The 27128-nt window shown below is 41.5% G+C and overlaps 1 protein-coding gene across 2 annotated transcripts; it reads right to left on the minus strand.

Moving 5' to 3' along the window:
* Nucleotides 1–496: 496 nt before the first annotated feature.
* Nucleotides 497–19887, minus strand: LOC143884900 (uncharacterized). 2 transcript variants are annotated; one of them, XM_077388752.1, is made up of 2 exons: nt 19178–19887; nt 497–772 (listed from the first exon to the last, which is right to left on the minus strand). In XM_077388752.1, the coding sequence occupies exon 1, from the start codon at nt 19761–19763 to the stop codon at nt 19179–19181; it is 585 nt and encodes a 194-aa protein (XP_077244867.1). In that variant the 5' UTR covers nt 19764–19887; the 3' UTR covers nt 497–772; nt 19178. The 2 variants fall into 2 exon arrangements, with proteins under 2 accessions (XP_077244867.1, XP_077244874.1); XM_077388759.1 differs by having other exon boundaries at nt 497–775.
* Between the last annotated feature and the right edge of the window lie 7241 nt (nt 19888–27128).

Consider the following 27128-nt stretch of genomic DNA (forward strand, 5'->3'; position numbering starts at 1 on the left):
CAAACTAACTGTACAAAGAAAAATGTCAGCTGGCTGTCCTACTTCAACATAATACCAAAGTTGCATGTATAGTGATCCTCTCTTTCCATCCTGCATCAATTGGTATCAGAGCTACATATATAGAATTTTTCCCTTTCCCCCTGCATCATGGAGCTTCTGTCTAAATCCTCAATCCATTACAAAAAAAGAAGTCCTTTGTAACTTCAAAATAGTGAACAACTTAGTGCGTATAAAAAAAACTTGTTGGGTATAATCTTGCGGTGCCTAGGACAACTTAATCAAATGCAAATAACTGAACTGTTCTACTATGCAGTGTTTTGGTTGGCATTCACAATTCACACACGATAAATGTTTAGTGTGTTACACAAGGGCGGTTTGAAAAAACATACAACATAGCCATGATGAATGCTTATAGCAAACAAGGGAAAACCAGAGGAAGTTGCAAACTTATGTTTTCTTGGGCATTTAAGCATATCTCGCTGCTCGTAACTTGATATTTGTATCATAATTAAATATTCTATTTAGAAACTAATGTTTCATATAACTATCATGTTGATGCATCATAAATTGTCACTCAATCATTATCCACATCGACAATTTTAAGTATAGAGGAAGCCTCATCAAATGACCATACAAAACATATTAAAAAAAAAGGAATCCGAATTTAACAAGTGAGCAAAGCTTTCTAGTATTTCTTCCCTTTCAAAAGATGATTTCTACACATCCTTGACAGCTGCCGCCAAAGTCTGATAATATAATCAAAGCCAAAAACCTGCTGGAAAAAAAGAAGAAATAACTCAAAACACGTAGACCACCAACAAACAAATAGGAAGTCAATGTTCATGGCTTCATGTGAAACATGGCCAACGACAATTTAAAAATATGTTGTCTTAGACATGCTCTTGAATGCCCGTGTAAAAGGATGCATCATCATCTATTAAGAGAAATACTTACTGAATTTTTTCGTGTTTTATGGCACAATATACAGATATAATATTTCTTTTTTTTAAGCAATAAAGAAGAGGAACATATTTATGAAAAAAAAAAAAGGGGAAGCCTGCCAACCGAGATGGCCAAATTCAGGAAATATAGGAAAAAGAAAAGATTATACAATAAAGATCAACAATCAGGGCGGCAAAGAGTCAAACAACTCTAGACTTTCCTTGGCTACTACCAACTCCCTGGCTAACATATCCGCCATTGAATTTGCCGCTCTTCTTATGTGCTGAAAAGAAATGGATGAACACGCCACACACTCCTGGATTTCATCAATCCAAAGCGCAAATCTCCACGGATGGGAAAGGCTACCCTACCCTCTAATCATATGATCATATTTAGGGAAACCTCTTCTACAATGACGTAGTCTAAGGATCTGTTGTCCGTAATTCTCAACCCTTGAAGGATCACTCTAATCTCAGCCTCATTCGAATCTGCCATCCCAATGGGGCCAGAGAAAGCCCATCTTGTATCCCCCCGATCATCTCTAAGGAGGCTCCTTTTTATAGCTAGACCAGGGTTCTTTCCCTAAGCTTGATCTGTCGAAGTTCAATTTTAGCTCCCCTAACTCTGGTGAAACCCATACACTTATCGGAGGCTCAGTAACCTCGTCGCTATTGTAGACCCCTCTCCAACCAGACCATAAGTCGTAAGCTGAGACTGATCTAAAGGCTGGAAGGATCTTGATTCTTGACCAAGCAATGGTTAAGGCAATCATCTTAGTGTGAATGTAATGAGATCATTTGACAACTCCTTTGAAAACCTGAGCATTTCTTTCCTTCCAAAGGACCCAAATAGTGGTCAGGAGGACTACTCTCCATAGGATTTTCCCCATCTTCCGCCAAGGCACAAAAAAACCATCCATCCAACAACTCAATTAATCTCGATGGAAAAAACCAAGGTTTTAAATTTCCGTTTCAGTTTCGGTCGTCACAAAAACGGAAACATTTTAGTTTCGAAAAACATTTCAGTTTCAGAGGAAATCTTGTAATATCACGAAAACGTATGGATTTAAGATGAAACTTTGGGAAATGCTAAAATAAGCACGAATACATATTTAGAAACCATCACATGAGTACCATTCAAAAAGAAAAAAGAAACCATCACATGAGCAAGAAAGCCATCTGATGATGCCGAAATCCGCTCTACACCATCTAGCAGTGATAGAGTTGTTCCTGTAAGCAACTTGCACTCACAAAAAGATATTAGTAGTACCGAGACTATGATACTTTGATATTCAAGCTAGAAATCGGAATCACAAGTGAATTGAAGGGAAGGAGATGAAGTTCGTAAGTATAACCAACAGAGAAGAGGTGGGAGATGATTTGACTGGACCTGGTCTTCCCAAGCTGCCTACGTACCCCTTTTTTGAGGATCAAGTCTAACGTAGTTCCATTATGAAGGTGAGAGTCTCCTTTTATAGAGAATAGAGTCCATGATAATTAGAATCTTACTGTTTTAGGAGTCTTTCCTTATTGGTCGACTTTCTCGGGAGATAAGTTTATATCTACTTTCAATAGATACCTTATTTCCCTATATCAATAAGTTACTAATAATGAGACCCTTATGTTTACAAAATCACCGCCATAGAGTATATTGCCTCTTTGAGAGTCGGTTCCCCAATTATAGACGGTGCTATTTATAAGGAGAGGATAAGGTCTCATTCTCTTATCCCATAGGTCGGCTTCTAATTACTCGGAAGTGCCACGTGTCGTTCATCGACGGTAGGTGCCAATTTTACCCCTAACATATTGCCCCCCCACTTCCTTGAGTCATGGTTGGGTCGAGGAAGTAGTTCAGAGATTTTCTATTACGCAGGGAATTTGTTCGGTACCGACGGTCTCATGAACTTACCTTTGTAGCTACCAACGCAATCTACATACCCGGTCAGTATTTCCTAAAACGAAACCGATTCTCATATATGTAATTACTTCTGATTTCTTCATTCCTCGTGGTCTATTATGGGGACAGTCAAATCATTCTTAGTATTTGTAACGGCGGCTCTTCTCATAATGAGAAAAGGTCTCTTCATAATGGGCGTCGTTTTTTGGGACAAATGGCAACGTGCCACGTGGGCAGGAGATGGGAAGAACCCAAGGTACGCTAGATAGCGTTTAATTCCTTTCTTTTTCCCACCTTTCCACTTCTATTTATAGGGGTTTTCCCTTATATTTTATACACAAAACCTTCTTGACAGAGGCTTGTCTTCTCCCTTTTTCTCGAAGATGTCAAAATCCTACGGTAGCTCTTCTTCGAATACCAAAGGAAAACGAAAGGAGGCATTTTTTCCCAGGGTTTCCTCCCGCGACCCCAATCCTCAGAAGTGGATCGTGGAAGGCCTTCCTCCTCCACCGGGCTTTCCCCCTCGCCACCCCCCTCCGTATTCACACGAAGAAGAATCCTTGGAGGAGTATGTCGCTCGGAAGCGTTCCCGATTTTCCTCCATGCATCGTGAGGGGATAGAGATGTGTGAGAAGCTCCTGGCTATGGATAGGGAGATCACGTACCCTCGTATTGCCAAAATGAGTCTGAAGGACCAAGTAGATAGACTCAACAAGCAACTGGCCAAGTACGAAACTGACTCCCAGGAGACTTCTTCGGAGCGAAGGCCTAACAGCGAGGACTATTCAAGCGAGGAAAATTCCTCGTGATTGGTCTGATTAGGCCGGGGAGTAATGGCCGTTCCTCCAAATGATCTCCAGAACTTCTTTCTTTTTATTTTTCTCTTTTTCGTTTTACATGTTTTTGGCCACGAAGCCCCTACATGTAAACAACTTTGAATCTTTTAATGAAAAAGTTTACTCCTTTACTTGTAACTGTTGTTTACAATAATTTCGCCTGCTTTGATCCAAGTTACATGTTTATTGAGTCATGAACTTAATATCGTGCTGTGGTACATCACTCACCGCCTAAGAGAATAGCTGAATATGTAGGCCAATATCTATCTCACAGTACCGATGATGATATACATCTACCATAATGATGACCAATCGATTTTGATATACGATCGGCGAAGTAAAACCGAGTCTCTTCTACGTGAGCTACTATATTTTTTGTTGCATATCATAAAGAGCTGTCACATTATTTTGATGAGATGACGGTTCTTATCATGACGATACGATGGGAAGGATTTCCTTCATTATGATCGTCGTTTCTTGGGGTAGGTGGCAACGTGCCACGTGGTCAGGAGAAAGGGAGAACTTTAAGGGGTGGCTTTTTCACTGCCTTTCAAACTCTATTTATAGAGGGATTTTTATGAGGTTTTCATTCTCAAGATCTTTTTTACAGTGACCCATATCTTTTTCTTCTTCTCCTTCTACCTTTCCTTGTTTCTTCTACTGCCATGGCTGGAAACCAGGACATAGATATGTCCACCCATGGACTTTTCAGGGCCCAAATTGTTGACGTGGATGCCATATCGGAAGATGAGGTCGTGATGATGCCCCCACAGGAGTCATCAATAGAACCGGTGGCAAAGAGGACCAGGAGGGCTTCTGGAGGGAAAGAGATAATGAAAAGTGAGACTGCTGCACCTCCATCTCCTCGACCACCGGCAACCAAGAGGGCACTGGAGAGGGTTGAACCTTCTTCTCCCGCCCAGTCAGACGCTCAATGCGAGATGTCTGATCTGAAGGGGATGAGATTGTTTGCCCGTAACTACTGGCGCTCGGCAAGGCGTGCCAAAGACCGGAGCATAGCGTTCGCCGGACGGTTCGTAGAACTGGCGCAAGAGGTGTGCAACTTAGAGATGAAGACAGCCCTCCTAGAGGAAGAGAACGTGGTGCTGCGTGCCCGCCTCGAAACTCTATCGGGAAATGCCGGTCCCTCGAGAGCCTCTCCCGCTGCAGAGCCGACCGAGTGATTTCGATCGGTGCTCCTAGATTCTGGTCTTATTATTGAGGAGGCGGGAACATCGTTCTTTGTTCTTCTCTCAGAATCTGGGGATGGCTCCTTTTTTGCTGATGCCATGGGCGCGGATGGTCTTCATCTTCACCTTGCTGACTACAGTGGTTTCTTTTGTGTTTTTTTTTTTGTCTTGCTGACCTTGAAGTCCCCCAAATGTAATCAGTTGAACAGATTAATAGGAATCTTACTTCACTTATGTATGTTACTCGTGTAGTTCCGATTTCCTTTTAAAACTATTTTGCACCAACGCGCCTTCATTGAGTCGTGAATTCATCCGGATTTTCTCGCCTCTACTTCGAAAATCCTGCAATAGGTATATGCGCGGGTCGATATTCATTTGAAGGTGGTCCAGTACCGTTTGTTTGAGGATAATCGTTTTTGCAGTACCGAATAAAAAGGACCATGTCTTTTAACTTTTGATGGTTAATGCCTTGGGAATCGACGCTTTTGATTATAATGGCAACCGCCGTTATTTTTTGCGCAATGATGGGAGATGTGAGGCGTCAATGACTAGGGACATGACACGTGTTTCTTTTTAGAAGGTAACCCTGGTTTTTTCCCGCCTAAGGGTTTTACCTTATTTATAAGGCTTTTTTCATCCTTTCATTTTTCACCAAAAGCTTTTTTACCCGTTGAATTTGCTTCAAGGGTGGTGGCAAAGAACAGCGAGACTTTTTTCGCCTTGGAAGGTTCATCTAGTTCATCTGGTACCTTCATCCTATAAAACCCGTAAGTTCTCTTCTTTCTGGTATTTCTGCCCTTAAACATGTCTGATGCTTCAGATTCACAAAACCCTTCTGGAAGCATAGGGCACATGGAGAACTCAGAGTCTCCTCATAAAATAGATTCAGATGATGGGGTTGGGGACGAGGCCAGTGCTAGCGAGCCACTGGCTCCGGCGAAATCTTGTAAGAATAGAAATCCTACCAGGAAGGAGAGGGCCCCGGAACTGTCTAAAAGGACCAAAACTGATTCGGTGGCTACCGGTGAGGTTTATAAAACTGATGACATTCCCTTGGGTTTGAAAATGAAAACACCGTTGGGGGAGCAACATATTTCCTTAATTAAAGAGTCGGCCGACTTTTTCGAGGCTATGGGAGATGTTGGGGGATCTCATAGACTGGAGATAGTCGTCACTCAGGTTTGCACCTTGATAGGGAAGAACGTAGATGATATCCGCAGGGAATACCTCATCCCTGACGACTATTTTATTCGGATACCCAGCTCCACCAAGCGAGCTTGCGAAAGTTCGGTCTCGGGTGAAACGGCCTTTTATCTAGAGGCTTTTCGCGGGGGTCTACGATTCCCCGTAGCTGAAGTAATTCCTCAAATCTTCAAGTTTTATAGGATAGCTCCCTCTCAAGTCTTTCCAAACAGTTGGAGAAATCTATTGGCCTACTTGGCCAAAAGCAAACTTTTGAATGCTGGTGTGTCGGTTGATATCTTCCGTCGGTGTTTTAAACTGGCAGATGATGGGAAGTGGTTGACCATCACTCACCGCAGAAACATAATGATTGGGGCGAACCCCTTCCTCAATCAAGGGGTGGAAGAATGAGTTTGTTTTCATTCGGCCTCCGACGGACGTTGGATGGGATTTTCCCTTTGATTGGAGAAAACTCTCGGCCGACAGATTAAGCGTTTTGCCGAAGTTAGGAAGTATGGGAAATAAAATTTTTAGGTCCATCTCGTCGGGCTTTAAGATTGACACCCGGGAGTTCAAAGACCAAGAAAAGCTTGTAGAATATGGCTTGTGCAGCGAGATAGTTCGCCCCAGAGTTTCCATCAGGGGGGTCGGATCCGCCAAGAGCGGTAATTCTCGCTTTCTGCTTCTTATTCATTCGATTGTGCCCTTGTTAAAAATCCAAATAATTGTGTTCCTTTATACAGGAATGGCGTTCCAACAAATGGGTGTTCCCAAGAGGAGGGAAGTCCCGGAAAAAACCCGAGTTCCCGAAAGAGCAGAGAGTCCGAGGAAGAGAAAATTCCTGAGAAAGGCGGGGCTCCTTCGCGACCCATCCCAACGATATCGGCGGCGGCTCTGGAGAGGGCTCAAAGGGCCAGATATGGAGGGCAACAATCCGGTACCGCCCCTCCTTTGACGACTCTCTTTGGAAAGTCGAAATAACCGTCTGGGGAAGAACTGCCTGACCCGGGAAAGAAACTCAAGGAAGGTACTTCCGAGGTTCCGACTGAAGGAGGTCCCAGCAATCTTCCCTCTTCCTTTACCGTTGACGGGAGTAGGCGAGCACAACTTCTCTTTCATCATGTCGACCTTCCGGAAGGGGACGCTCAGGCTCGAGGAGACCCCTTTATTCCCTCGTGGAAAGTTGGGGACAAAGACTCGGCTATCCATAACCTGCGGGTCGGGGTAGAAATGTGTCTGAATAGCGTGCTCCCGAGTGACAAGGAAGACTTACGGAAATTGAGCGTCGGGGCTTTAAGCCGCTTCTTTCTACACCAACAGAAGATAGTAAGTATAATTGAACCTTCCTTTTTTCCTTTTTATCTTCATATTCGCTCGGACTTATCCCCCGCTATCCCTTGCTAGATGAACGATCTCAGTGCCGTAGCTTCCAACCGTATTATGGACACATTAGCAAACAATCTACAGCTTCAGAATGCGGTCAGTGGCGTAGAGGGAAAAATGGTTCTTTACAAGAAAGAGTTGAAGAACTGGAGAAAAAGGAAAAAACCGATACAGAGGCCATCGCCGCGCTCCGAAAGGACTTGGAGGACACGCAGAGGAAATTCAAGGCGTCGGAGGAGGCCGTTAGCGAACTAGTTCGAGATCAGTCGGTAGTCGAGGCGGAGGCCATCTCCAAGTTTAAGGAGAGTGAGGATTTTGGCTTTGAAGTGGCGTTCCACGCTCTCGACTTTGAAGTAAGGGGGTTCGAAGAATGCAAGAGGCAAGTATTGCAAATTATGCCCGATTTTCCGGTAGAGCGTTTTACCGCCCCTAAGACTAATACCGTGGCCACTGACTCGCCGATCATTGCCGAACTGACCCCTCCTTCTGCTAATGTGTAAAATTCTTTTTGTGCGCTTGATTCAACTTTATCTGGTTTGTAATATTTGCCTCATGATGAGGCATATACTTTGTGGTGGTGTGCTTTCATTAGCACTTTTTGGTACTTTCAAGTACCTTTTATTTATGTTTATACGATGCACGAGTTTTATTCCTCACCTTTATGGGGATAAGACTAGTACTTTTGATTTTATGTACCTCATGCCTCTCCTCTGTGAGGGGATGGGGTTTTCTTTTATTACTCTGGTTACTTCATCTCTCATTCTTATTTAGAAAAATAAAAAAGGGGGAATCCAGGTAAAGAAGTGGCCGGATCTTTTGGTCCGTGCTTTTCTTACGAGAATTGGGCCGGACCTTCGGTCCTGTTCCCATTTTATTTAGGGATACGCTCTCTTGTTCCTTTATAAAGGAAACAATTTCCAGGTATTCCCTATTTGTGCTTTGCACGTCGGTCATCTTTCTTCGATTGATCAATTCGAAGTCGACTGACCCGCCTCCTTTATGAGGAGAGAACTCATATCCAGTGATATTCTTAGTGGTATCCGGGATGATCAACCTCGGTTGCACTTTACATATCATCTGGTTTGATCTAAGGATCAGGGCATCAGGTTCTCCTGTCTGATGGGTCGGACGAGTGCCTCACCCTATTCGACCGGCTTATTAGCTCGGTCGGTGGGCATTAACCTTAAGAGGTTAATTGATGTAATGGCATCGAGTCCTCCTTTCTAATGGGTCGGACAAGTGCCTCACCCTACTCGACCGGCTTATTTGCTTGGTCGGTGGGCATTAACCTTAAGAGGTTAATTGATGTAATCATATTTATATGTATATAAATAGTTTTGCTTGTTCATTATTTAACATAATTATTTAACATAGGTGTATATAGGCTTATTTTTTCCTTTTCAAGGATAAGCATTTTTACCTTGTTTTAATCAGCTTACCTACACGACTTGTGAGGACTGTAATATTTCAAGAATTTTTCAAACACACATAGAAACATTAATTATTTATGGAAGTATAATAGGAACACTTATTGAAAGAAAACTAAACTTTATTTCATCAGGTGAAATTCTTTATTACATATTTCCTTGGAGATCTGTCTCTACTTATTCCTGCATTTGAAAAAACGAAAGCAAAACACAACACCAAAAGTAAATAAAGGAAAATTAACTAAACTTACTGATAGAATTTCCTTAAGTTCTGCATATGCCTTGTCCTGGGGATCGATGCGCCATCTAGATTTTCCAATTGGTATGCTCCTGGGCGTAGGATCTTTATAACTCTGTAGGGCCCTTCCCATGAGGGGGCGAGTTTTCCCGCATTCCTTGGGTGTGAAACCTCTGCCCGTCGGAGTACCAGATCTCCTTCCTTAAGAGCTCTTTTTTTCATCCGATGGTTGTAGTACCGAGCGACCCTCTGCTGGTACGCGGCGACTCTGATCCAAGCTTTTTCCCTGGTCTCCTCTATGAGGTTCAAACTGCTCCTCAAGAGTTTGTCGTTCATTTGTTCATTGTAGCCCTCGACTCTTGGAGAGGGAATGGCTATTTCGACTGGAATGATTCCCCAATAACGAATGCTAGGTTGAATAGAGATTCGCCTGTTGCGGTGCGTGGGGTGGTTCGGTAGGCCCACAGGAGATTCGATAACTCTGATGCCCAAGTGTTGGCGTCTTCAACTCTCTTTTTAAAACTTTGAAAGAGAATACGGTTGGTTACCTCGACTTGTCCATTTGCTTGTGGATGTCCAACCGAAGTGAATCTTTGTTCGATCATGAGTCTTTCGCAAAAATTCCTGAATTGTTCGCTGGGAAACTGGGGCCCATTGTCGGTAACCAATACTCTTGGTATCCCATATCGACATACAATGTCATGGTAGAAGAAGGTTTCCGTCACCTTAGAGGTGGCCTTTTTTACTGCTTTGGCCTCTACCCATTTGGTGAAATAGTCTATCGCGACATATAGCATCGTATGCCCGCCGACTGATGGTGGAAAGGGACCTAATAGGTCCATTCCCCACATTGCAAACGGAATTGGGCTGGAGATAGGGGAGTATTGGGTTGCTGGTTGGCGAGGCACCGATGAAAATTTTTGGCATTGTTCGCACTTCTTGACGTAGTTCTGAGCGTCTTCAAGTATAGTCGGCCAAAAGAATCCTCGACGAAGGATCTTATGAACCAGCACCTTGCCTCCCGAGTGATCTCCACATATGCCTTCCTGTACTTCCGCCATGGCTCGATCGGCGTCTGTGGGTCGGAGACATTTCAATAGCGGCCAAGAAAACGATCGCTTATATAATGCTTCACCCTTTAGGATGTAAGAGCGGATTTGGCAGTAATTCTCCTTGCTTCCTTTCGGTCCTCTGGCAAGGTACCATCTCTGAGGTACTGTATTATGGGGTCCATCCAGCTGGGTTCGTGGGCAATATGGGCAATCTCCTCTTTCTCTATGCTGGGACGGGAGATTACCTCAGTGTACACGTTTCCCCAGCTAGTGGTGTCTGAGGAGGCCATTCTAAATAGAGTGTCGGCTCTTGCATTGAGAGTTCTAGAAATCTACACAATCTCAAATTCTTTGAAGAGGGAAATTTTCCCTCTTACCTTTTCTAGATATCTAAGCATCCTTCGATCTTTTGCCTCATAGAGTCCGTTGATATGTCCGACAATAAGTTGTGAATCACTATGGGCTTTTAATCGGTTGGCTTCCAATTCCAGGGCTAGTGATAGTCCGGCCAGGAGTGCCTCATATTCGGCTTTGTTATTGGAAGCATCGAAGTCGAGTTTCAGAGCATATTCTACTAGGAATTTCTCGGGTCCGACCAAGACTAATCCTGCTCCGCTTCCGCTTGAGTTAGCCGATCCATCGACAAACAACATCCATGGAAATTGTTTTTCTTGTTCATCTTTTATCTCCTTCTGCCCCCCCCCCCCCCCCCCCGCTCCCCCCGAGTCTTTGATCGGAGCCGTGCATTCCACGACAAAGTCAGCAAGAACTTGTGACTTAATGGCAGGGCGGGGTCGTACCTGTATGTCAAATTCGCCCAGTTCGACCGCCCAGTTGATCAGTCGGCCAGAAGTATCGGGCTTCTGTAGGATTTTACGCAATGGTTGTTCAGTAAGAACAATTATGCTGTGAGCTTGAAAATATGGGCACAATTTCCTGGCAGCAATGACCACCGCGAATGCAAACTTCTTGATATTTTGATACCTTGTTTCGGCGTCATGTAGGACTCGGCTGCCATAATATACAGGATGTTTTGTTCTTTGTTCTTGCCTGATAGGCTTACCGCTAGATAAAGATATAACTCTTCATTCGGTAACGGTTTCATCAACACCGGAGGAGATTGGAGGTATTGCTTTAGCTTGTCGAATGCATCCTGGCATTCATCCGTCCATTGAAAATCTTTCATATTTCGCAGTATCTTGAAGAATGGGAGGGCATTTCTCAGCGGATTTGGACATGAATCGGCTCAAAGCCGCTATCATTCCTGCAAGTTGTTGTACCTCGTTCACAGTTTTTTGTGGTGTCATATCGAGGATAGCTTGTATTTTCTCAGGATTAGCCTCTATGCCCCGTTGACTGACCATGAATCCGAGGAACTTCCCAGAAGTTACCCCAAAGGCGCACTTTGAGGGGTTGAGCTTCATCTGATATTTTCGTAATACCGCGAAAGCTCCCTGAAGGTCGATAACATGGTTCGTGGTTTTCAAGCTTTTAACAAGCATATCGTCGACATATACTTCTATGTTTCGACCGATTTGTGAGGCGAAAATTTTATTCACTAGCGGCTGATACGTGGCTCCCGCGTTCTTAAGGCCAAAGGGCATGACCTTATAACAGAATAGTCCTTGTTCTGTAACAAAGGACGTTTTGAGGATGTCGGGGGCGTACATGCGTATTAGGTTGTAGCCGGAGAAAGCATCCATGAAGCTGAGCATCTCGTGGCCAGATGTAGCATCTATTACCATGTCGATTCGAGGGGGTAGTGGTCCTTTGGACAGGCTTTATTTAGGTCAGTAAAGTCGACGCATATCCGCCACTTCCCGCTCGCTTTTTTGACCATTACTACATTGGCGAGCCATTCTGGATAATGTATCTCTAGGATAAACTCGGCTTGTAAAAGTTTATCGACCTCTTCCTTTATAGCCTTCTGCCGCTCAGGAGCGAAGTTCTGTTTCTTTTGTTTGACGGGTCTATGAGAGGGGTCGACGCTGAGCCGATGGACGGCAACATCCGTCGGGATACCCGGCATATTTAAAGCAGACCATGCAAAAACATCTGCGTTAGCTTTCAAAAAATTGACCAAGTTGGTTCGGATCTTACCAGTGAGGAGTGAGCCGATTTGGACTGTTCTTTCATCATTTGCCCCAAACAACGGTATCTGGGTCAGCTCTTCTACTGGTTCTCCTCGCATCTGGTAAGTATCCAAGCGTGGGTCGGTACCGGCTATTTGGAGAGATTCCTTTACTTTCTTCACTACTTTGGTGTAATCAGCATAACAGTTTCTAGCTCTTTCCTAATCTCCCGTCACCTCACCCACTCCTGCTTTTGTTGGGAATTTGATTTTGAGATGAGGTGTTGAGACGACCGCTTCAAGCTTGTTTAAAGTCGAACGTCCTATGATGGCATTATAGGTGGAGGGGACCTTCACAACTAGGAAAGTTTGCATGATGATTTTCTGGCGAGGCTCGGTACCGAACGTTCCAGGTAAGTCTATTCTTCCTTCGATACTAATCGATCCACCAGAAAATCCATAGATAGACCATTCTACTGGTGTAAGCCTGTCCAATCCTAAGTGCATCTCTTTCAAAGCAGTGTAATTAAGATATTGACAGAGCTACCCGTGTTTATCATCACTTTAGTCACACTGAAATTGGCAATAATAAGGCGGACGACGATCGCATCATCGTGAAGGAGGTAAACATCGTCGTAGTCTTTTTTGGAAAAAACTATTTGATCCTCACTATCAGTAGAATCTGATAGCAACTTTTTTGCTGGAGCTTCCACCGCATGAATTTGAGCGGCATAGGCCTTCTGTCCAGAAATTGTAGGTCATCCTGATGCCAATCCCCCAGCGATGACTTCGATGTTCACAGCAATTCTGAGTGGAGCATCGATCCTCAAGTCCGAGAGTTGTTTAATCTCAGAAATCTGTCTATTTTGATCATTCCCGGCGATCGATTGGGTCGGATTGGAAGGACCGGGCGTCTTCGGAACTTCGGGTTTATAGGAAGGTCCATTATGCTTCGCGTTCAACAAGTATTTATCGGCACGCCCAAGCCCTACCAACCTTTCGATTTCATTCTTTAGATTATAACAATCATTTGTAGTGTGGCCATGGACGCCGTGAAAATGACAATATTTGCTAGTATTACGCTTGCGACCGGGTACCCTATATCCTTGGTGGCCATTAGAGATCCTCCTTTCCACGAATTTTGTAAAGAATATTTGCTGCGGATGCATTTAAAGGAGTGTAGTTGTACCTTTCGAACTGTTGCGAGGGAGCTCGGTTACCGGATTGTGGCTGTCTATTATCGGATCGAGGAGGTTTACTCTGACCATTATTTGAACGGGCCTCCTCCTTCCTCTTTTCCGGCGCTTTGGCGAGTTCTAATTCTCTTTCCATGGCGAAAGATTCTTCATTGTTAACATATTTGTCTGCTACATCCATTAGTTCCTGGAGATCTCGGGGAGGGTCGATATCGGGGAGGGTCGATATTCAGGGCTACCTTGAGATCCCTGTCGTGGACAACCGATTTCATCGCTGCACTAACCATCCCATGATTAGGGTCCTTGATTTGTTAATTCGGCCCTAAACCGACCTATAAAAGATCGTAAGGTTTCTTCCTTTCCTTGGCGGAGAGCAAGGAGCGCGTCGGCAGGTTTTTCTGTGGCCGACTATTGGCGAAGTACGTCACAAATTCTCTACCAAATCCTCGAAAAGAAGATATTGAATTAGGTTTAAGGCGGCCGTACCAACTATTCGCTCCTTTTTTAAATATGACGAGAAAGGGCGACACGTGATTATGTCGTTAGCGCCTTTGAATTCCATCGCCCTTCGATAGGTTTGTAAATATTCCAACGGATCTGACGTACCGTCGTAAAGGTCGAGTCTTGGTAAATCAAAATTTGGCTTCAATTGGGCCTATGCTATAGCTTCTATGAATGGTGATTGTACCTCATTCTCCCATTCAGTCAGGAGATCCGGCTCATAAGGTTTCTTAATATGGCGCTTCATCTCCCTGACGTGTCGCTGAAGTTCGACGAGGAGTCCCGAGTCATGAGCATGAAGTCTGTCTCTCATATTACGATGCAGGTCGTCTCGCTCTTGGTTCAGGTTTCCTACGCTATTGGCTCTTTGGGGGACGCTGTTGTTTTGGTTTGGAATAGGCCTAAAAGTTAATTCTGGTGCTCGTCGATCGTTAACCTCCCCGTTTCCATGATTCGGCCTGGGACTAGTAATCGAAGCAGAAGGTCGGTGATCTACTGGCCTTCGACTGGGAGGATTTCTGCCTCGTAAACGTCTCAATATTTCCTGCAGGGTGACCGAAACGTTCCCCACTTGTGATGCAAGTTGGTTGAACATGGTCATAGTAACTGGACTTCGTTGTTGGGTGTTTCCTCCGGAATTTGATTCTCGGGGATTATAGCCTGTGCTTGACTCCTGGTTATCACCCCTTTGCCTTGTGGGTTAGCTACAACATATTTCAAAGTTTTTGACCTCAAATTTGTCATGGTGGTCCCACGGATGGCGCCAATCTGATGATGCCAAAATCCGCTCTACAAGATCTAGCAGTGATAGAGTTGTTCATGTAAGCAACTTGCAGTCACGGAAAGATATTAGTAGTACCGAGACTATGATACTTCGATATTCAAGCTAGAAATCAGAATCACAAGTGAATTGAAGGGAAGGAGATGAAGTTCGTAAGTGTTAGCAACAAAGAAGAGGTGGGTGATGATTTGACTGAACCTGGTCTTCCCAAGTTGCCTACGTACCCCTTTTTTGAGGATCAAGTCCAACGTAGTTCCATTATGAAGGTGAGGGTCTCCTTGAATAGAGTCCATGATAATTAGAATCTTACTGTTTTAGGAGTCGTTCCTTATTGGTCGACTTTCTCAGGAGATAAGTTTATATCTACTTTCAATAGATACCTTATTTCCCTATAAAAATAAGTTACTAATAATGAGACCCTTATGTTTAGAAAATCACCGCCTTAGAGTATATTGCCTCTTTGAGAGTCGATTCCCCAATTATAGACGGTGCTATTTATAAGGGGAGAATAAGGTCCCATCCCCTTATCCCATAGGTCGGCTTCTAATTACTCGGAAGTGCCACGTGTCGTTCATCGACGATAGGTGCCAATTTTACCCCCTAACACCATCCATAATGGATTAATCTCATCGAACACCTAGGGACATACGTCGTCGCACATGTTTGGAACAATAAAGTCAATTAAGAATTACAATGTCATGAAGTATAAGAAAGAAAAATGACCAGTATCCCTCCAAGGACCCCAATGTGTCAATATCACATAGAGTTACGAGGCATTATTGGTCCCATATCGATATGTTATCCCATGCACAAGAAACACAGTTACATTGCTGCGAAGTTCGATGATGTTGCTTACCAAATATCATGCTCTACATTAACTCAACTAAACTCAACTCAACTAAGCCTTTGTCCCAAATTAGTTGGGGTCAGCTAATGAATCCTTTAGAAAATTTACATGAAGAAGGTGAAAGGATCTACCCGGCTCAAATTGACTAAGCCTAATCCTGACACTAGTTGGGTTCGTCTACATGGATCATTTTCCTCCATTCTCTCCTACCCAAGGTCATGTTCTTCGTTATGTTCCTACCCCTAAAGTCTTTCCTTACTGTCAATTTTTTTCAATCTGCCGCTACCTCTTTTTACTCCATCAACTCACTTCTTCTCACTCGAGCATCCAAAGGCCTACGTTGGAGCATCGAAATATCATTCTCTACATCAAAATTAAATGAAGTGCAAATCATAACATCTTCCCATTTTTTTATCGTTCCGACCATTTCGATCGAATGTTGGGAATTTCGGTCAGAAATAATGACGTGAAAGGAATTCATTGAGATTTCGTTTTGGTGGGGATGGAAACAGAAACATTTTGATCGTTTTGGAGAAATTTAAACCCATGGGAAAAACCCAAGTTATGCCAAATCGGATGATTACTGCATACCTCCCCAGGTATCCGACAGTACAAGAACATCCCTTGCGTCAATACATAAAGCGTAGTGGTCAATTATTAGCATGCGATGACTACACAGGTGATCAACAGTCAAAATATTGTCGAGGAATGTTGTCCATCCAAATGCGCAGACCCTCGGGGTCGAGCTGGCAAGTCCCATATGCCGGCGAGAGTTGAGGATCCCTAGCTAGGGACCAACTGTTTGTAAAATGATCTAACACTAAAGACCCCGAAGGAGCACTAGATCCAAACTCTTTTGTCTTCCCTAGACTTCTTTATCAAACATGTATGAAACGTCTCTTAACAGTCTAGCCACTTGATCCAATTCTCTGCTAAAAAAGCTTCTTCTAAAGTTGAACTTCCAAGAGATCCCATTCTCTTCCCAATCAAAGCAATCCTTGAAAAAAACATCTTTATCGCCGACCACTGAGAAAATGCCTGGAAATGGATCCTCCAAGGAAGCCTCTAAAGTCTAAACACCACTTGCCATGCCAGAATTTAATTCTATCTCCCTTGTATACCGTAAACCAAATTCCCTAATTGAATTTATGTTTTTACCTCGGGATATCCCTCCAAACTGTTGCTGTTATTATATTTGTTGTCAAGCGTCCACTAGCCTCGTAATGCCCTGCACTTACTTTTGATGGCCCCGGTCCAATGATGAACCTCCAAAGCCATTTCCCGAGGAAAGCGTTGTTGACTTCCTTTAATCTTATGATGCCCAACCCACCCCACCACATGGTGATCTGACTCGCTAACTCGGTGATCCTTCCTGCTCCTTAGTTGATGGAGGATTCACCTGCTATACCTTCCACTCATAGGACTACAGCTCTTCAGCTCATATAGTCGGGCCTTACTCCATTAGCTACGCTCATGGCAGCCCGTAATGATGAGATTTACTTGTTCATCACTTTCAGAAAAACCAAGGAACTATCATCCAAAGAAAAGCATTGCAGACAAGAGTTGATGACTACTACGGCTCCACCCCTCCCCATAAGAACCTCCTCTTGGTTTGCTCAATTTTCTTTATGATGCTCATGGGGCAATTGAAGATCAATAGTTGATAAATGGGAATGTTGGTCAGAACCGCTTTGATTAGTGTAAATCCTCCTTGCCTAAAGAGACCGAATTGTGCTTTCATGTGTCCAATTGCTTCTCAACTCTTTCCACTATCGGGTCTCATTCTCTCTTTCTCGGGCGGCCTATGCAAAGGGGAAGGCCTATGTACTTTGATGGGAAGCTGCCCATTGTACAACAACTATTGTAGATACATAATATTTCTACAGTATCATAAGTTAAACAAATATTTTTTCTTAATAATGGGTTTGCTTGGCTCACTATGTCAACACCTAGTGTCCATGTCTAGTCACATAGGTTGTTTAGCATCATGGATAGAACTTCATAAAGAAAAACTTCTTTGAATAATCAAAAGTAATGTGAAAGACATCCAAATTTCTTGACACAATTTGGTACGCCTTAAAGAAAGAATGTAGCCCAATATCTGCCTTTATCAAAACATGCAACAATACAAGAACAATTGCTTCTCAACTCTTTCCACTATCGGGTCTCATTCTCTCTTTCTCGGGCGGCCTATGCAAAGGGGAAGGCCTATGTACTTTGATGGGAAGCTGCCCATTGTACAACAACTATTGTAGATACATAATATTTCTACAGTATCATAAGTTAAACAAATATTTTTTCTTAATAATGGGTTTGCTTGGCTCACTATGTCAACACCTAGTGTCCATGTCTAGTCACATAGGTTGTTTAGCATCATGGATAGAACTTCATAAAGAAAAACTTCTTTGAATAATCAAAAGTAATGTGAAAGACATCCAAATTTCTTGACACAATTTGGTACGCCTTAAAGAAAGAATGTAGCCCAATATCTGCCTTTATCAAAACATGCAACAATACTAGAACAATTGTTTCAGCAAACATTAGGAGAATATTCAAGCACAAAAATGTAACTCGAACATATTGTTACTTAAACATAATCAGAAGTGTTTAACTAATTGTAGAATCTTCAAATGCAGCTCTGAAAAATAACACAGTAACAATGAAATTATAATTTTAACAAATTTGGTTACGCTACACCTACACCCACATCCATATTCCAAGAAAATTCCACTGCCGATCTAATGAAATTCTCTAATCTAACCATGAGAGTGTATAGTAAACACCTTTCATTTTTCATCTTTAAACACCCATGAATCTCGATATCAAAAACTAAAATATGAAAAATAACATCGTAACAACAGAGTTTAATACCCTTCAACAAAAAAATAATAGTTTTAATACCTATGTTTAGACCAGCGGTTCAAAATGCAGATGTGGGTCACAGCCAAAACAAATCCTACTCAACTCATAACAATGCGGTTGAGTACTCAGTTGATGTAACTGAGTACTCGGTTGACACGGTCATAAGTCATAACTCGGGCGAGTCAAAGGAGTTTTGATTGACATAGTAGGGCAAAACGTGGACTCGAATACGAATGCGGCCAAGGTAAAAGGGAGTCGACTTGGGCGGAGTTCAAGATGAAACTGAGGAGTTTTGAAACTATGAGTAAGACTATCCTCACATCCACATTCCAAGAAATTTCCTCCATCAGTGTTAGTACTTAGAAGTTCCATAATCTAACCATACATATGTTCAGTAAACAGCTTCTACTTCTCAACTTTACATGCCTATGATTCCATGAAGCTTAATATCAAACAAATGAGAATGCAAATTGCTACAAAATTCCAAGAAACTGAAATTAAACCACAATACATGTATTTTTATTTTATTTTTAAGTTATATTATAGGGGCAAATATATCAATCCCATTTAAAAGTAAAATCCTGATGCAAAATCACTTCACCATCAATACCACCAAACTAAATCCAGAATCTCAACCATACCCATACACAAAGCCCTAAAATCACAAAAACCCCAACTCGAGTGTTCCCCATTTGAATCCATCAGAACATAATACAACCTCACCAGTAAAGCAAAAAAGAGAAAAAAAACATACTCAAAGAAAACATTTATACCTTAACACGGTGAACCCACATTCAGATTCCTATGGACAATCCGACCATTGACTGAATCCCCATCTCCAATCAACTCGCGCAACCCTAAATTCCCACCCCCAATCTCTTTCCCTTTCTCCTCCTCATCCTCATCCTCCTCACTATTACCCCCAATTTTGACTTGTAATCTCTCAAAGTAATTCCCATAAATATACTCTGGATTATACCCATTCTCTTCATCAAAGAGCATTACATGGCCATGCCATTCCCAAACACGGTAATCAGATTCCTTCTCTTCATGAAATCCGACGCAAATGTGGTGTTCGCAGATTGTAACGGCCTGGCCGGAATTGGGTTTTAGGGTTTCAGTGTTTCCTGTGTGGATTATGCGAATGATCTCCTTTTCGATCTTAGATTCTTCTTTTGAGAGATGGGTTTTTTCTAGGTCTGATTCTTCATCTTCGAGAGTGTTGGTTTCTTGGAGAAAATCTTCGAGGGTGTGAGAGAGGAATGAGTTTGTGTCGAGATATGGAGGGCGGAGTTGCATTCTTGACATTAGTCTTTGGAGAAGGAGACCGTCGAGAGAGTTGTTGGGGTAAGAACTCATTTTGATCTGTTGGTGGGGTTTGTGGAGAGCAAGGGAGATGATGAATAAGGGTTTGGAGAGATGAGAAGAGAGGGGTTTTATAAGGGTTTTGAGAATGAGGGTTTAGAGAAGGGCAGGGGTTTTAAAACCTACGAAGTTTTTAATAAAATTTTCGTCTCATCCCATGTTTGGTTGCCTTTTAGCACTAGAATTTTTTTAATCAATTTTTTTAATCTTACTCTTGTAATGATTGCTTATGAGTATTACATGGACTCCTTGTCCCCTCTTTTTTTTTCCTAGGGAATGATGTCGTCTCTCTTTCTCTCTCTACCCTCTCTCTCCTGCCTTCCCATATTTGGTAATAACACCCCTAAATTTTGGCGGGAATTTTAGAAATTGTAGGAAAAAAAAAAACCTAGCAAATTCCGTTGACTTCACTGTTAGGATTAAAAAGCTCCCAGGATAAAATTTACTAGCAACCAAACGGAGCTAAGGGTTCTGGGAATTAGGGTTTGGAGAGAATAGAGGAAAGGGGTTTTGATTAGGTGAGAGGCAGTGGACCTACTTTGGATGGGTTCAACACTTCCACCTACGTCTCTGTAGTGATTCATTTGAATCGGGTCTCACTCGGTTGGGATGTGTAATCAGAATATGTGGAAGGGAAATTGATAGCAGCACAACCATATTTTGATATTTTCACTAACCTATCTTGTCTTTTAATATTTAAAAAGCTGTCAAAAGCATATAACATTTCCCAAAAAATACTCATGAACCAATTAAAGAAGAAAAGACAGCTGGGTTTATGCAGATATCAAAATATGGTTGTGCTGTTAACATATTTCCCTGGAAATGTCATATATCCTGTGTCCTACTATTGGGATTTGCTAGGGACCATTGCACAAGGCCTTTTGATATGGTCCCTAGCAAATCCCCTACTATTTTTACACGGCTGATGTTAGCACTACCATGTTTTGATAATTGCAATAACGCCTTGTATTTTATCATTTAAACATCTATCAAAGGTTATCATGGTTCCCAAAAAGGCTCTCAGAAGCCGATTAAAAAGTAAAAGACGAATTGAGCTTGTGCAATTATTAAAACATGGTAATGCCAATATTACTAGCCTGGGTTTGTCGGGAAGGATTCGCCCGACCTTTGCGTGACTTGAAGACAACCATATTTTGATATTTTCACTAACCCATCTTGTCTTTTAATATTTAAAAAGCTGTCAAAAGCATGTAACATTTCCCAAAAAACACTCATGAACCAATTAAAGAAGAAGTGAGAGCTGGGTTTATGCAATTATCAAAATATAGTTGTGCTCTTAACATTTCCCTAGAAAATGGAAATGTCATCCTATAATGGGATTTGCTAGGGACCATCGCAGAAGGCATTCCGGGGACTCGCTGTTGCATGAGAGAGCAGCCACCTCAAATGAATTGAAAGACAAAATCAGTTATAAAGTGAGCCTATGTGGCTGCTCTCTCATGCAATGGTCTGCGAATTGCCTTCTGCGATGCTCCCTAGCAAATCCCCTTCTAGTTAACGTGGCTGATGTTGGCACTACCATGTTTTGATAATTGCATTATCTCTGCGATGCTCCCTAGCAAATCCCCTTCTAGTTAATGTGGCTAATGTTAGCACTACCATGTTTTGATAATTGCACTATCTCTGCTTGTATTTTATTATTTAAACAACTATCAAATGTTATTATGGCTCCCAAAAAGCTCTCATAAGCTAATTAAAAAGTAAAAGACGGGTTGAGTTTGTGCAATTATTAAAACATGGTAATGCCAAGATGACTAGCTTGGGGGTGGTTAGTCGGGAAGGATTCGCGTGACCGTTGCATGCCTTGAAGAGTAATGTGCCTTTCGAGGGAGCGATCCCGTCGATTCGTATGACGGGACCCTCGCTGCGTGGTTGCTCGGGGTTCGCCCCAGAATCGGCGCCCCGCCGTTATAGATGTCATTAATGACAGAACGTCGCTCCTTTTAGAGAAGCACCTTTAACGTTTCCCAAAGCGACGTGTCTTTCCTTTAATGACGCACGGTGACGGTCAAAATTCCCTCAAAAAGAAAATTTCCTAGAAATGGTTAAGGGTTGAATCTTCCCTAAAATACCTCGGAATCTCCATGAAGCACGGTTACACCAAGGGTGGATCCGATCTTCCCACACTTCAAGCACCCCGAGCTTCATAAAAGCTCATATAAAGCACCTATAGATCGACTCCTCAAAGCTCGGTACCAAAGAGTTTAAAATACCTCCCAAACTTCGAACTACTTCCTCGACCCGAAGACGGCTCAAGGAAGTGGGAGGCAATATGTTGGGGGTAAAATCGGCACCTTCCTTAGATGTTTGGCATGTGGCACCATCCCCAGATTAGAAACCGAACTTGTCTCCTCAAAGTAGAAATCCAGAATGATTCTCTCATCTCCAGAAAAAGCAACGTCTCCAGAAGGAGAGCACCTCTAAGGAAAAGTCCCTCTTAGGGACAAAAACTCTTCAACAGGGACGCTCGCCCGGGATAGAAACTAGTTCTCGTGAAGAAGCTTGGTACTTATCTCCCATGGAAATCGCCCAATAAGGAAAGACTCCTACTGAGACAAGTTTCCTAAACAGTTGTGGACTCTTCGTCTAAAGATAAGACCCCCACGGTCAAAGATGCACACTCTCTAATCTCTACCAAGAATTGCAATTCGTCTTCAACCTACTGCTTTCTTCTCCTATTGTGCCTATTTCTGACTTGAGCATAGGAGTTGTAACGACCCGATTTCCATGACCGGATCGCTACAAGCGAACACCTGCCAAAATACCCATAGTATTTTTTTTTCTTAAAACCATATATGAAAATTAAATAGCCATCGCTCTTATTCCATTTCCAAATGTCTCCTTACACTAACTTTAACTTAAAACCAATTACTCAATTAAGTAAAGTTTCGAACTAGCCAATTTAAAATAAATTCAAAGGGGTTGACGAAGGGTATCGTCTTCCATAATTATTTGCTCCCATCATCCTACGCTCCTAGACATCCTCGTGCGCAAATGCACCCTCATTAGAATTCTCTAGTCCTGGGGAGAAAATAAGGTCAGCAGAATGATAGAAACTGAACCAGTATAAGAATTCAATTTAAAATAACATATCAAGATCCATATTATAGATAAGACGATTGAAATTTTACAAAAGAATGTTTTGCCAAAATCTTCTGCAACTGAATAGTAAAATCATTTCGGATTATCAAATGTACTAATAACTGAAAGATAATAATTCAATAACATTTGGAACAATTATAAATTTACCACATTTTTATCATAACAATTTCATTTAAACCCAGGGCACTCCAGCTCCCACTAGCTTGTTGCCCTTGCCAACACGGTCGATTCCGCGGGGACTTATTACGATAGATCATACCGCCTAGGGACTCTTGGTCTCCGTAGGATTCCAACATCAACTAGAAGTTGCGCGGTTCTCCCAAGTTGTATACCTTTTATTACGGGGATAACTCAAGGTTTCCCATCACCCTTTCCCATTTCCTCTTTGGATATTTCTTATATTTCCAAACTGCTTCATGTGTTTGACAAATACAATTAAACGGATAAATCTTTATTAGAAATCAGATTCCATTTCCAATATATAATACAAGAGACAAAATTTCATTTATCATATAATAGTTTCGAAAACATAAAGATTTAGATACTTCACCATTCTTGTTGTATAATTTGAAAGCCATACGAGCAAAGTTTAGCTATCACCTGCCTTAATCTTATAATCGCAGTAGGACGAGATGGCTCCTGTAGGCAAATCAATAAGTGAAATAGGTCAACTTATTTTGGTCTAGGTCCTTTTTAATCATTTTCATATTTTCTTTATCGGGAGGAGCCCCTGGCTTTGAGGTCAGCAGGGTACCTGCAACGATACAACTGCTGCCCTGTCTAAGGTACAAATACCACACAGGCAGCACTATAGCTGTCCAGGTTTAGGTATTAAAAACAGCAAGTATATATCAAGCAGGCAGCACTATAGCTGTCCTGGTTTTGGTATTAAAACAGCAAGAGATTTAAATATCACACAGGCAGCACTTGTCCTGGTTTTAGGTATTAAAAACAGCAAGTATATATCACGCAGGCAGCACTATAGCTGTCCTGGTTTTGGTATTAAAACAGCAAGAGATTTAAATATCACACAGGCAGCACTTGTCCTGGTTTTAGGTATTAAAAACAACAAGTATATATCACGCAGGCAGCACTATAGTTGTCCTGGTTTTGGTATTTAAAACAGCAAGAGATTTAAATATCACATAGGCAGCACTTGGCCTGGTTTTAGGTATTAAAAACAGCAAGTATATATCACGCAGGCAGCACTATAGCTGTCCTGGTTTTGGTATTAAAACAGCAAGAGATTTAAATATAAATATGTACACTATACTTACTTGTGATGCTACAAAGCTTGAAGATGACTAGGGTTTTTCCCTTCCCCTTTTTCTCTTCTCCCTTCTTCCTCTTTTTTTTTTGGTTTTAAAGTGACCCTCTCTCTCTCTATTCCCATGTTTTTGTGCAAGAATGGGAGGAGTGCATCACTCTTCTTATACTATTTTACTTTCCTTAATTTAAGATTGGAAATTATGGTGTGGTGAGAGGTTATGGTAAGTTGCCATCAATCAATTCCTTTGATTTCCCATGACTACCATATAGGTAATATATAAAAGAGAGGGAAAAGAGTTATGGTAGTTGCTCACAATCAAATCCCTTGATTTGGGATTTGATTGCTCATATTCCCAAAAATTTCTAGATTTTATCCTTTAAGAAATCTCCTAAAATTTTGAGATTTGAATTTTACATAAGAGAGTCAATCATACCAAAAGAAGGAGTTCAAGATTCCTTTTCAAGTGGAAATCAAATCTCTAAAAAGAAAAGGAAACTTCCCCCTCCCCAACATTCTTAACTTATCTTTCATACACTCATTGATACTTACCTTAATTATATATATATATATATATATATATATATATATATATATATATATATATTTAGTAGTTTTGAAAATGGTATTTCTAATTAAAGTATAGTATACTATAATGGATTTTTGAAAGGATTTGTAGGTGGACCCACACATATATATATGCACGTTTTTCCATACAAGGAAAAACGTGGTTTTCTTCCCTCCACTTTAAAATTCAAAAATTTTCCACCTTTTAAGTGCTATTTTCCACGGAAATTATTTTCTTCTTTTAATTAGAGAATTTAGATCTAACCTTCACTAGTCATAGATTCTAAGATCTACGGATCTAGGCAAATCGAAGGAAAAAGAGTGATTAAATTTTACGATCAAGGGTTGATCAACGATGGATCGTTGATCCCCACCCTTGAAATTTAGATCCATCGATCCAAAGCCTAAATCTTAGGGTTATTAAAGAAAAGTTAATCACAGTCATTACAGGAGTGGTCTCCCGGAGCACAACTTAGGAACTCCTAACACTTTCTCTGTGAACACCGGTTAATAACATATTGGAGTTCTACCCGCCATTGATCTTGGAACCAGATTTCGACATCATCACCTACTTTTCGAAGTTGCTAACAACACTCCACTACATGATATTTCAAACGGAGAACATGATCATACTGCCCATAACTCATGAAGCTGTTGACAAGTGGAAATCTAGGAAATGCGAGTGGAAAACGCCTAACTAGTTCCCAATTGATGTTTATATTGCTGAATCTCTTATCCTTGATTGATATGTAAGACATTTAAATATTATGTATGATGTTTACTTCATTATTCATTATCTTCACAAACCATGATTTACACTCCTAGGAACAACAAGAAACCCATAATACAACCATGTGAGATAGATAAAGATAAAGGAATGTAACAAACAAAATCTCCAAGGTGGTCATGATAGCAAATATTTTTAATCATCTAAGCCGACTTCACTAGAAGAAGAATAAATTCTTGCCAAGTTATATAGTATAATGTCTCAAATTCTACCATTTATCAATTAATGAAGTTGCATGGGTTAAGGATATCTGAAGGGCACAATGGTTGAACTTGGTTGCGGGCAACTTTTACTAAAGGTGCAATCTTGCTCTTGCTTTTGCCATTTACTTCTTGTATTTGATATTTTTGCTTTAGGGTTTTATTTGTTACACATATTTTGCTATTTTTTGAATTTCATATGCTTAAGATAGAGGCAGGATGTAGATCGTTGGCTCAAATGGTAGAGCACTTGGGAAATTGGGTATGACCGGAACATTTCTCAAGAGGATGGAGGTTTAAATCCACCAAGATCCTTCAACTTCGCAGTCTATTTTATTTACATTGCCTTGATACTAAAAGCCAACAATATCAAACCCATACAACAACTTGAAGGCACACTGTTATTTGGGAAGTGATATATTCGCCCTATTTTCTTCCCTAGGACTAGCCCCTCTAATCTATTTATGACCATGGTTTGAAATTTCGGTTTCGGCATATATTTCAGTCCTAGCCGAAACCGAAAATTCGGCCGATATTAGGTAAAGACGCTCGAAATGTTGTCTTTTTTTGGCCGAAATTTTTGCCTAAATTACCGAAATGTTTATAAAGGAATAAAAAATTAATATTTTTTATGAAATTTTGCCAAAATTACTGAAATTTTGTACGTTTCGGATATTTCTGATTTCGGTGTCGGTGTTGACCGAAATTTCGGATTTCAGTTGAAATTTCAAACCATGTTTATGACTGCCCTCTATACAACAAGAGGGTGGCCAAGGAAGAAAAAGCGTAGAATATATAATTTTCCTAATATTTTGATCGATTGCGGGGGGCTCCACAAATGCACACTAGCATTTTGATCCCTAAGACCTTCAAACCCCGGAGGTAATAGTAAAAAAAGAAGGAACAGTAAACCTCTAGGACTTTAGAATCGTGTAGCTGTGAATGAATTCCATTGTCCACGTGACTCTATTAAGTCCCAGCTAAAGTCCCCATAAGTCGAGAGTCCATACATTCTACCAGAGTCCACACGACATTCAAAATCCCTCACGGCTAAACCTCCATTACTGAGTTACTGTACACAAGGAAAATGATGTGTTCACCCATGTTTTCGGACAGCCCCCTTTATTGTAAAAGAGTAGTCATAAATACAACAGAGAGGGCTGTCACAGGTTAAAAAAAAGGGTCCTTCACGTATCAGCCTAATAAAAAATGATATTTTTGGCTTTATATTCACCACCTTTTTTTCGTGGGTCACCCCTATAGTGTAAAAAGAGTAGTCATAATAATTAAAGTGGGGCTGTCCCAAGTAAAAGGGCGAGTAGTCACAAAGGGGCGCTGTCCCAAGTAAAAGGGGGAATATATCATTTCCTAAAAAATATTATTCGTACAAAAGTTTAAGTGGGGCCCACTAATTT

This window comes from Tasmannia lanceolata, unplaced genomic scaffold (assembly GCF_043159265.1).
Source record: "Tasmannia lanceolata isolate RefF3 unplaced genomic scaffold, GAP_Taslan_0.1 ptg000002l, whole genome shotgun sequence".
NCBI lineage: Eukaryota > Viridiplantae > Streptophyta > Magnoliopsida > Canellales > Winteraceae > Tasmannia > Tasmannia lanceolata.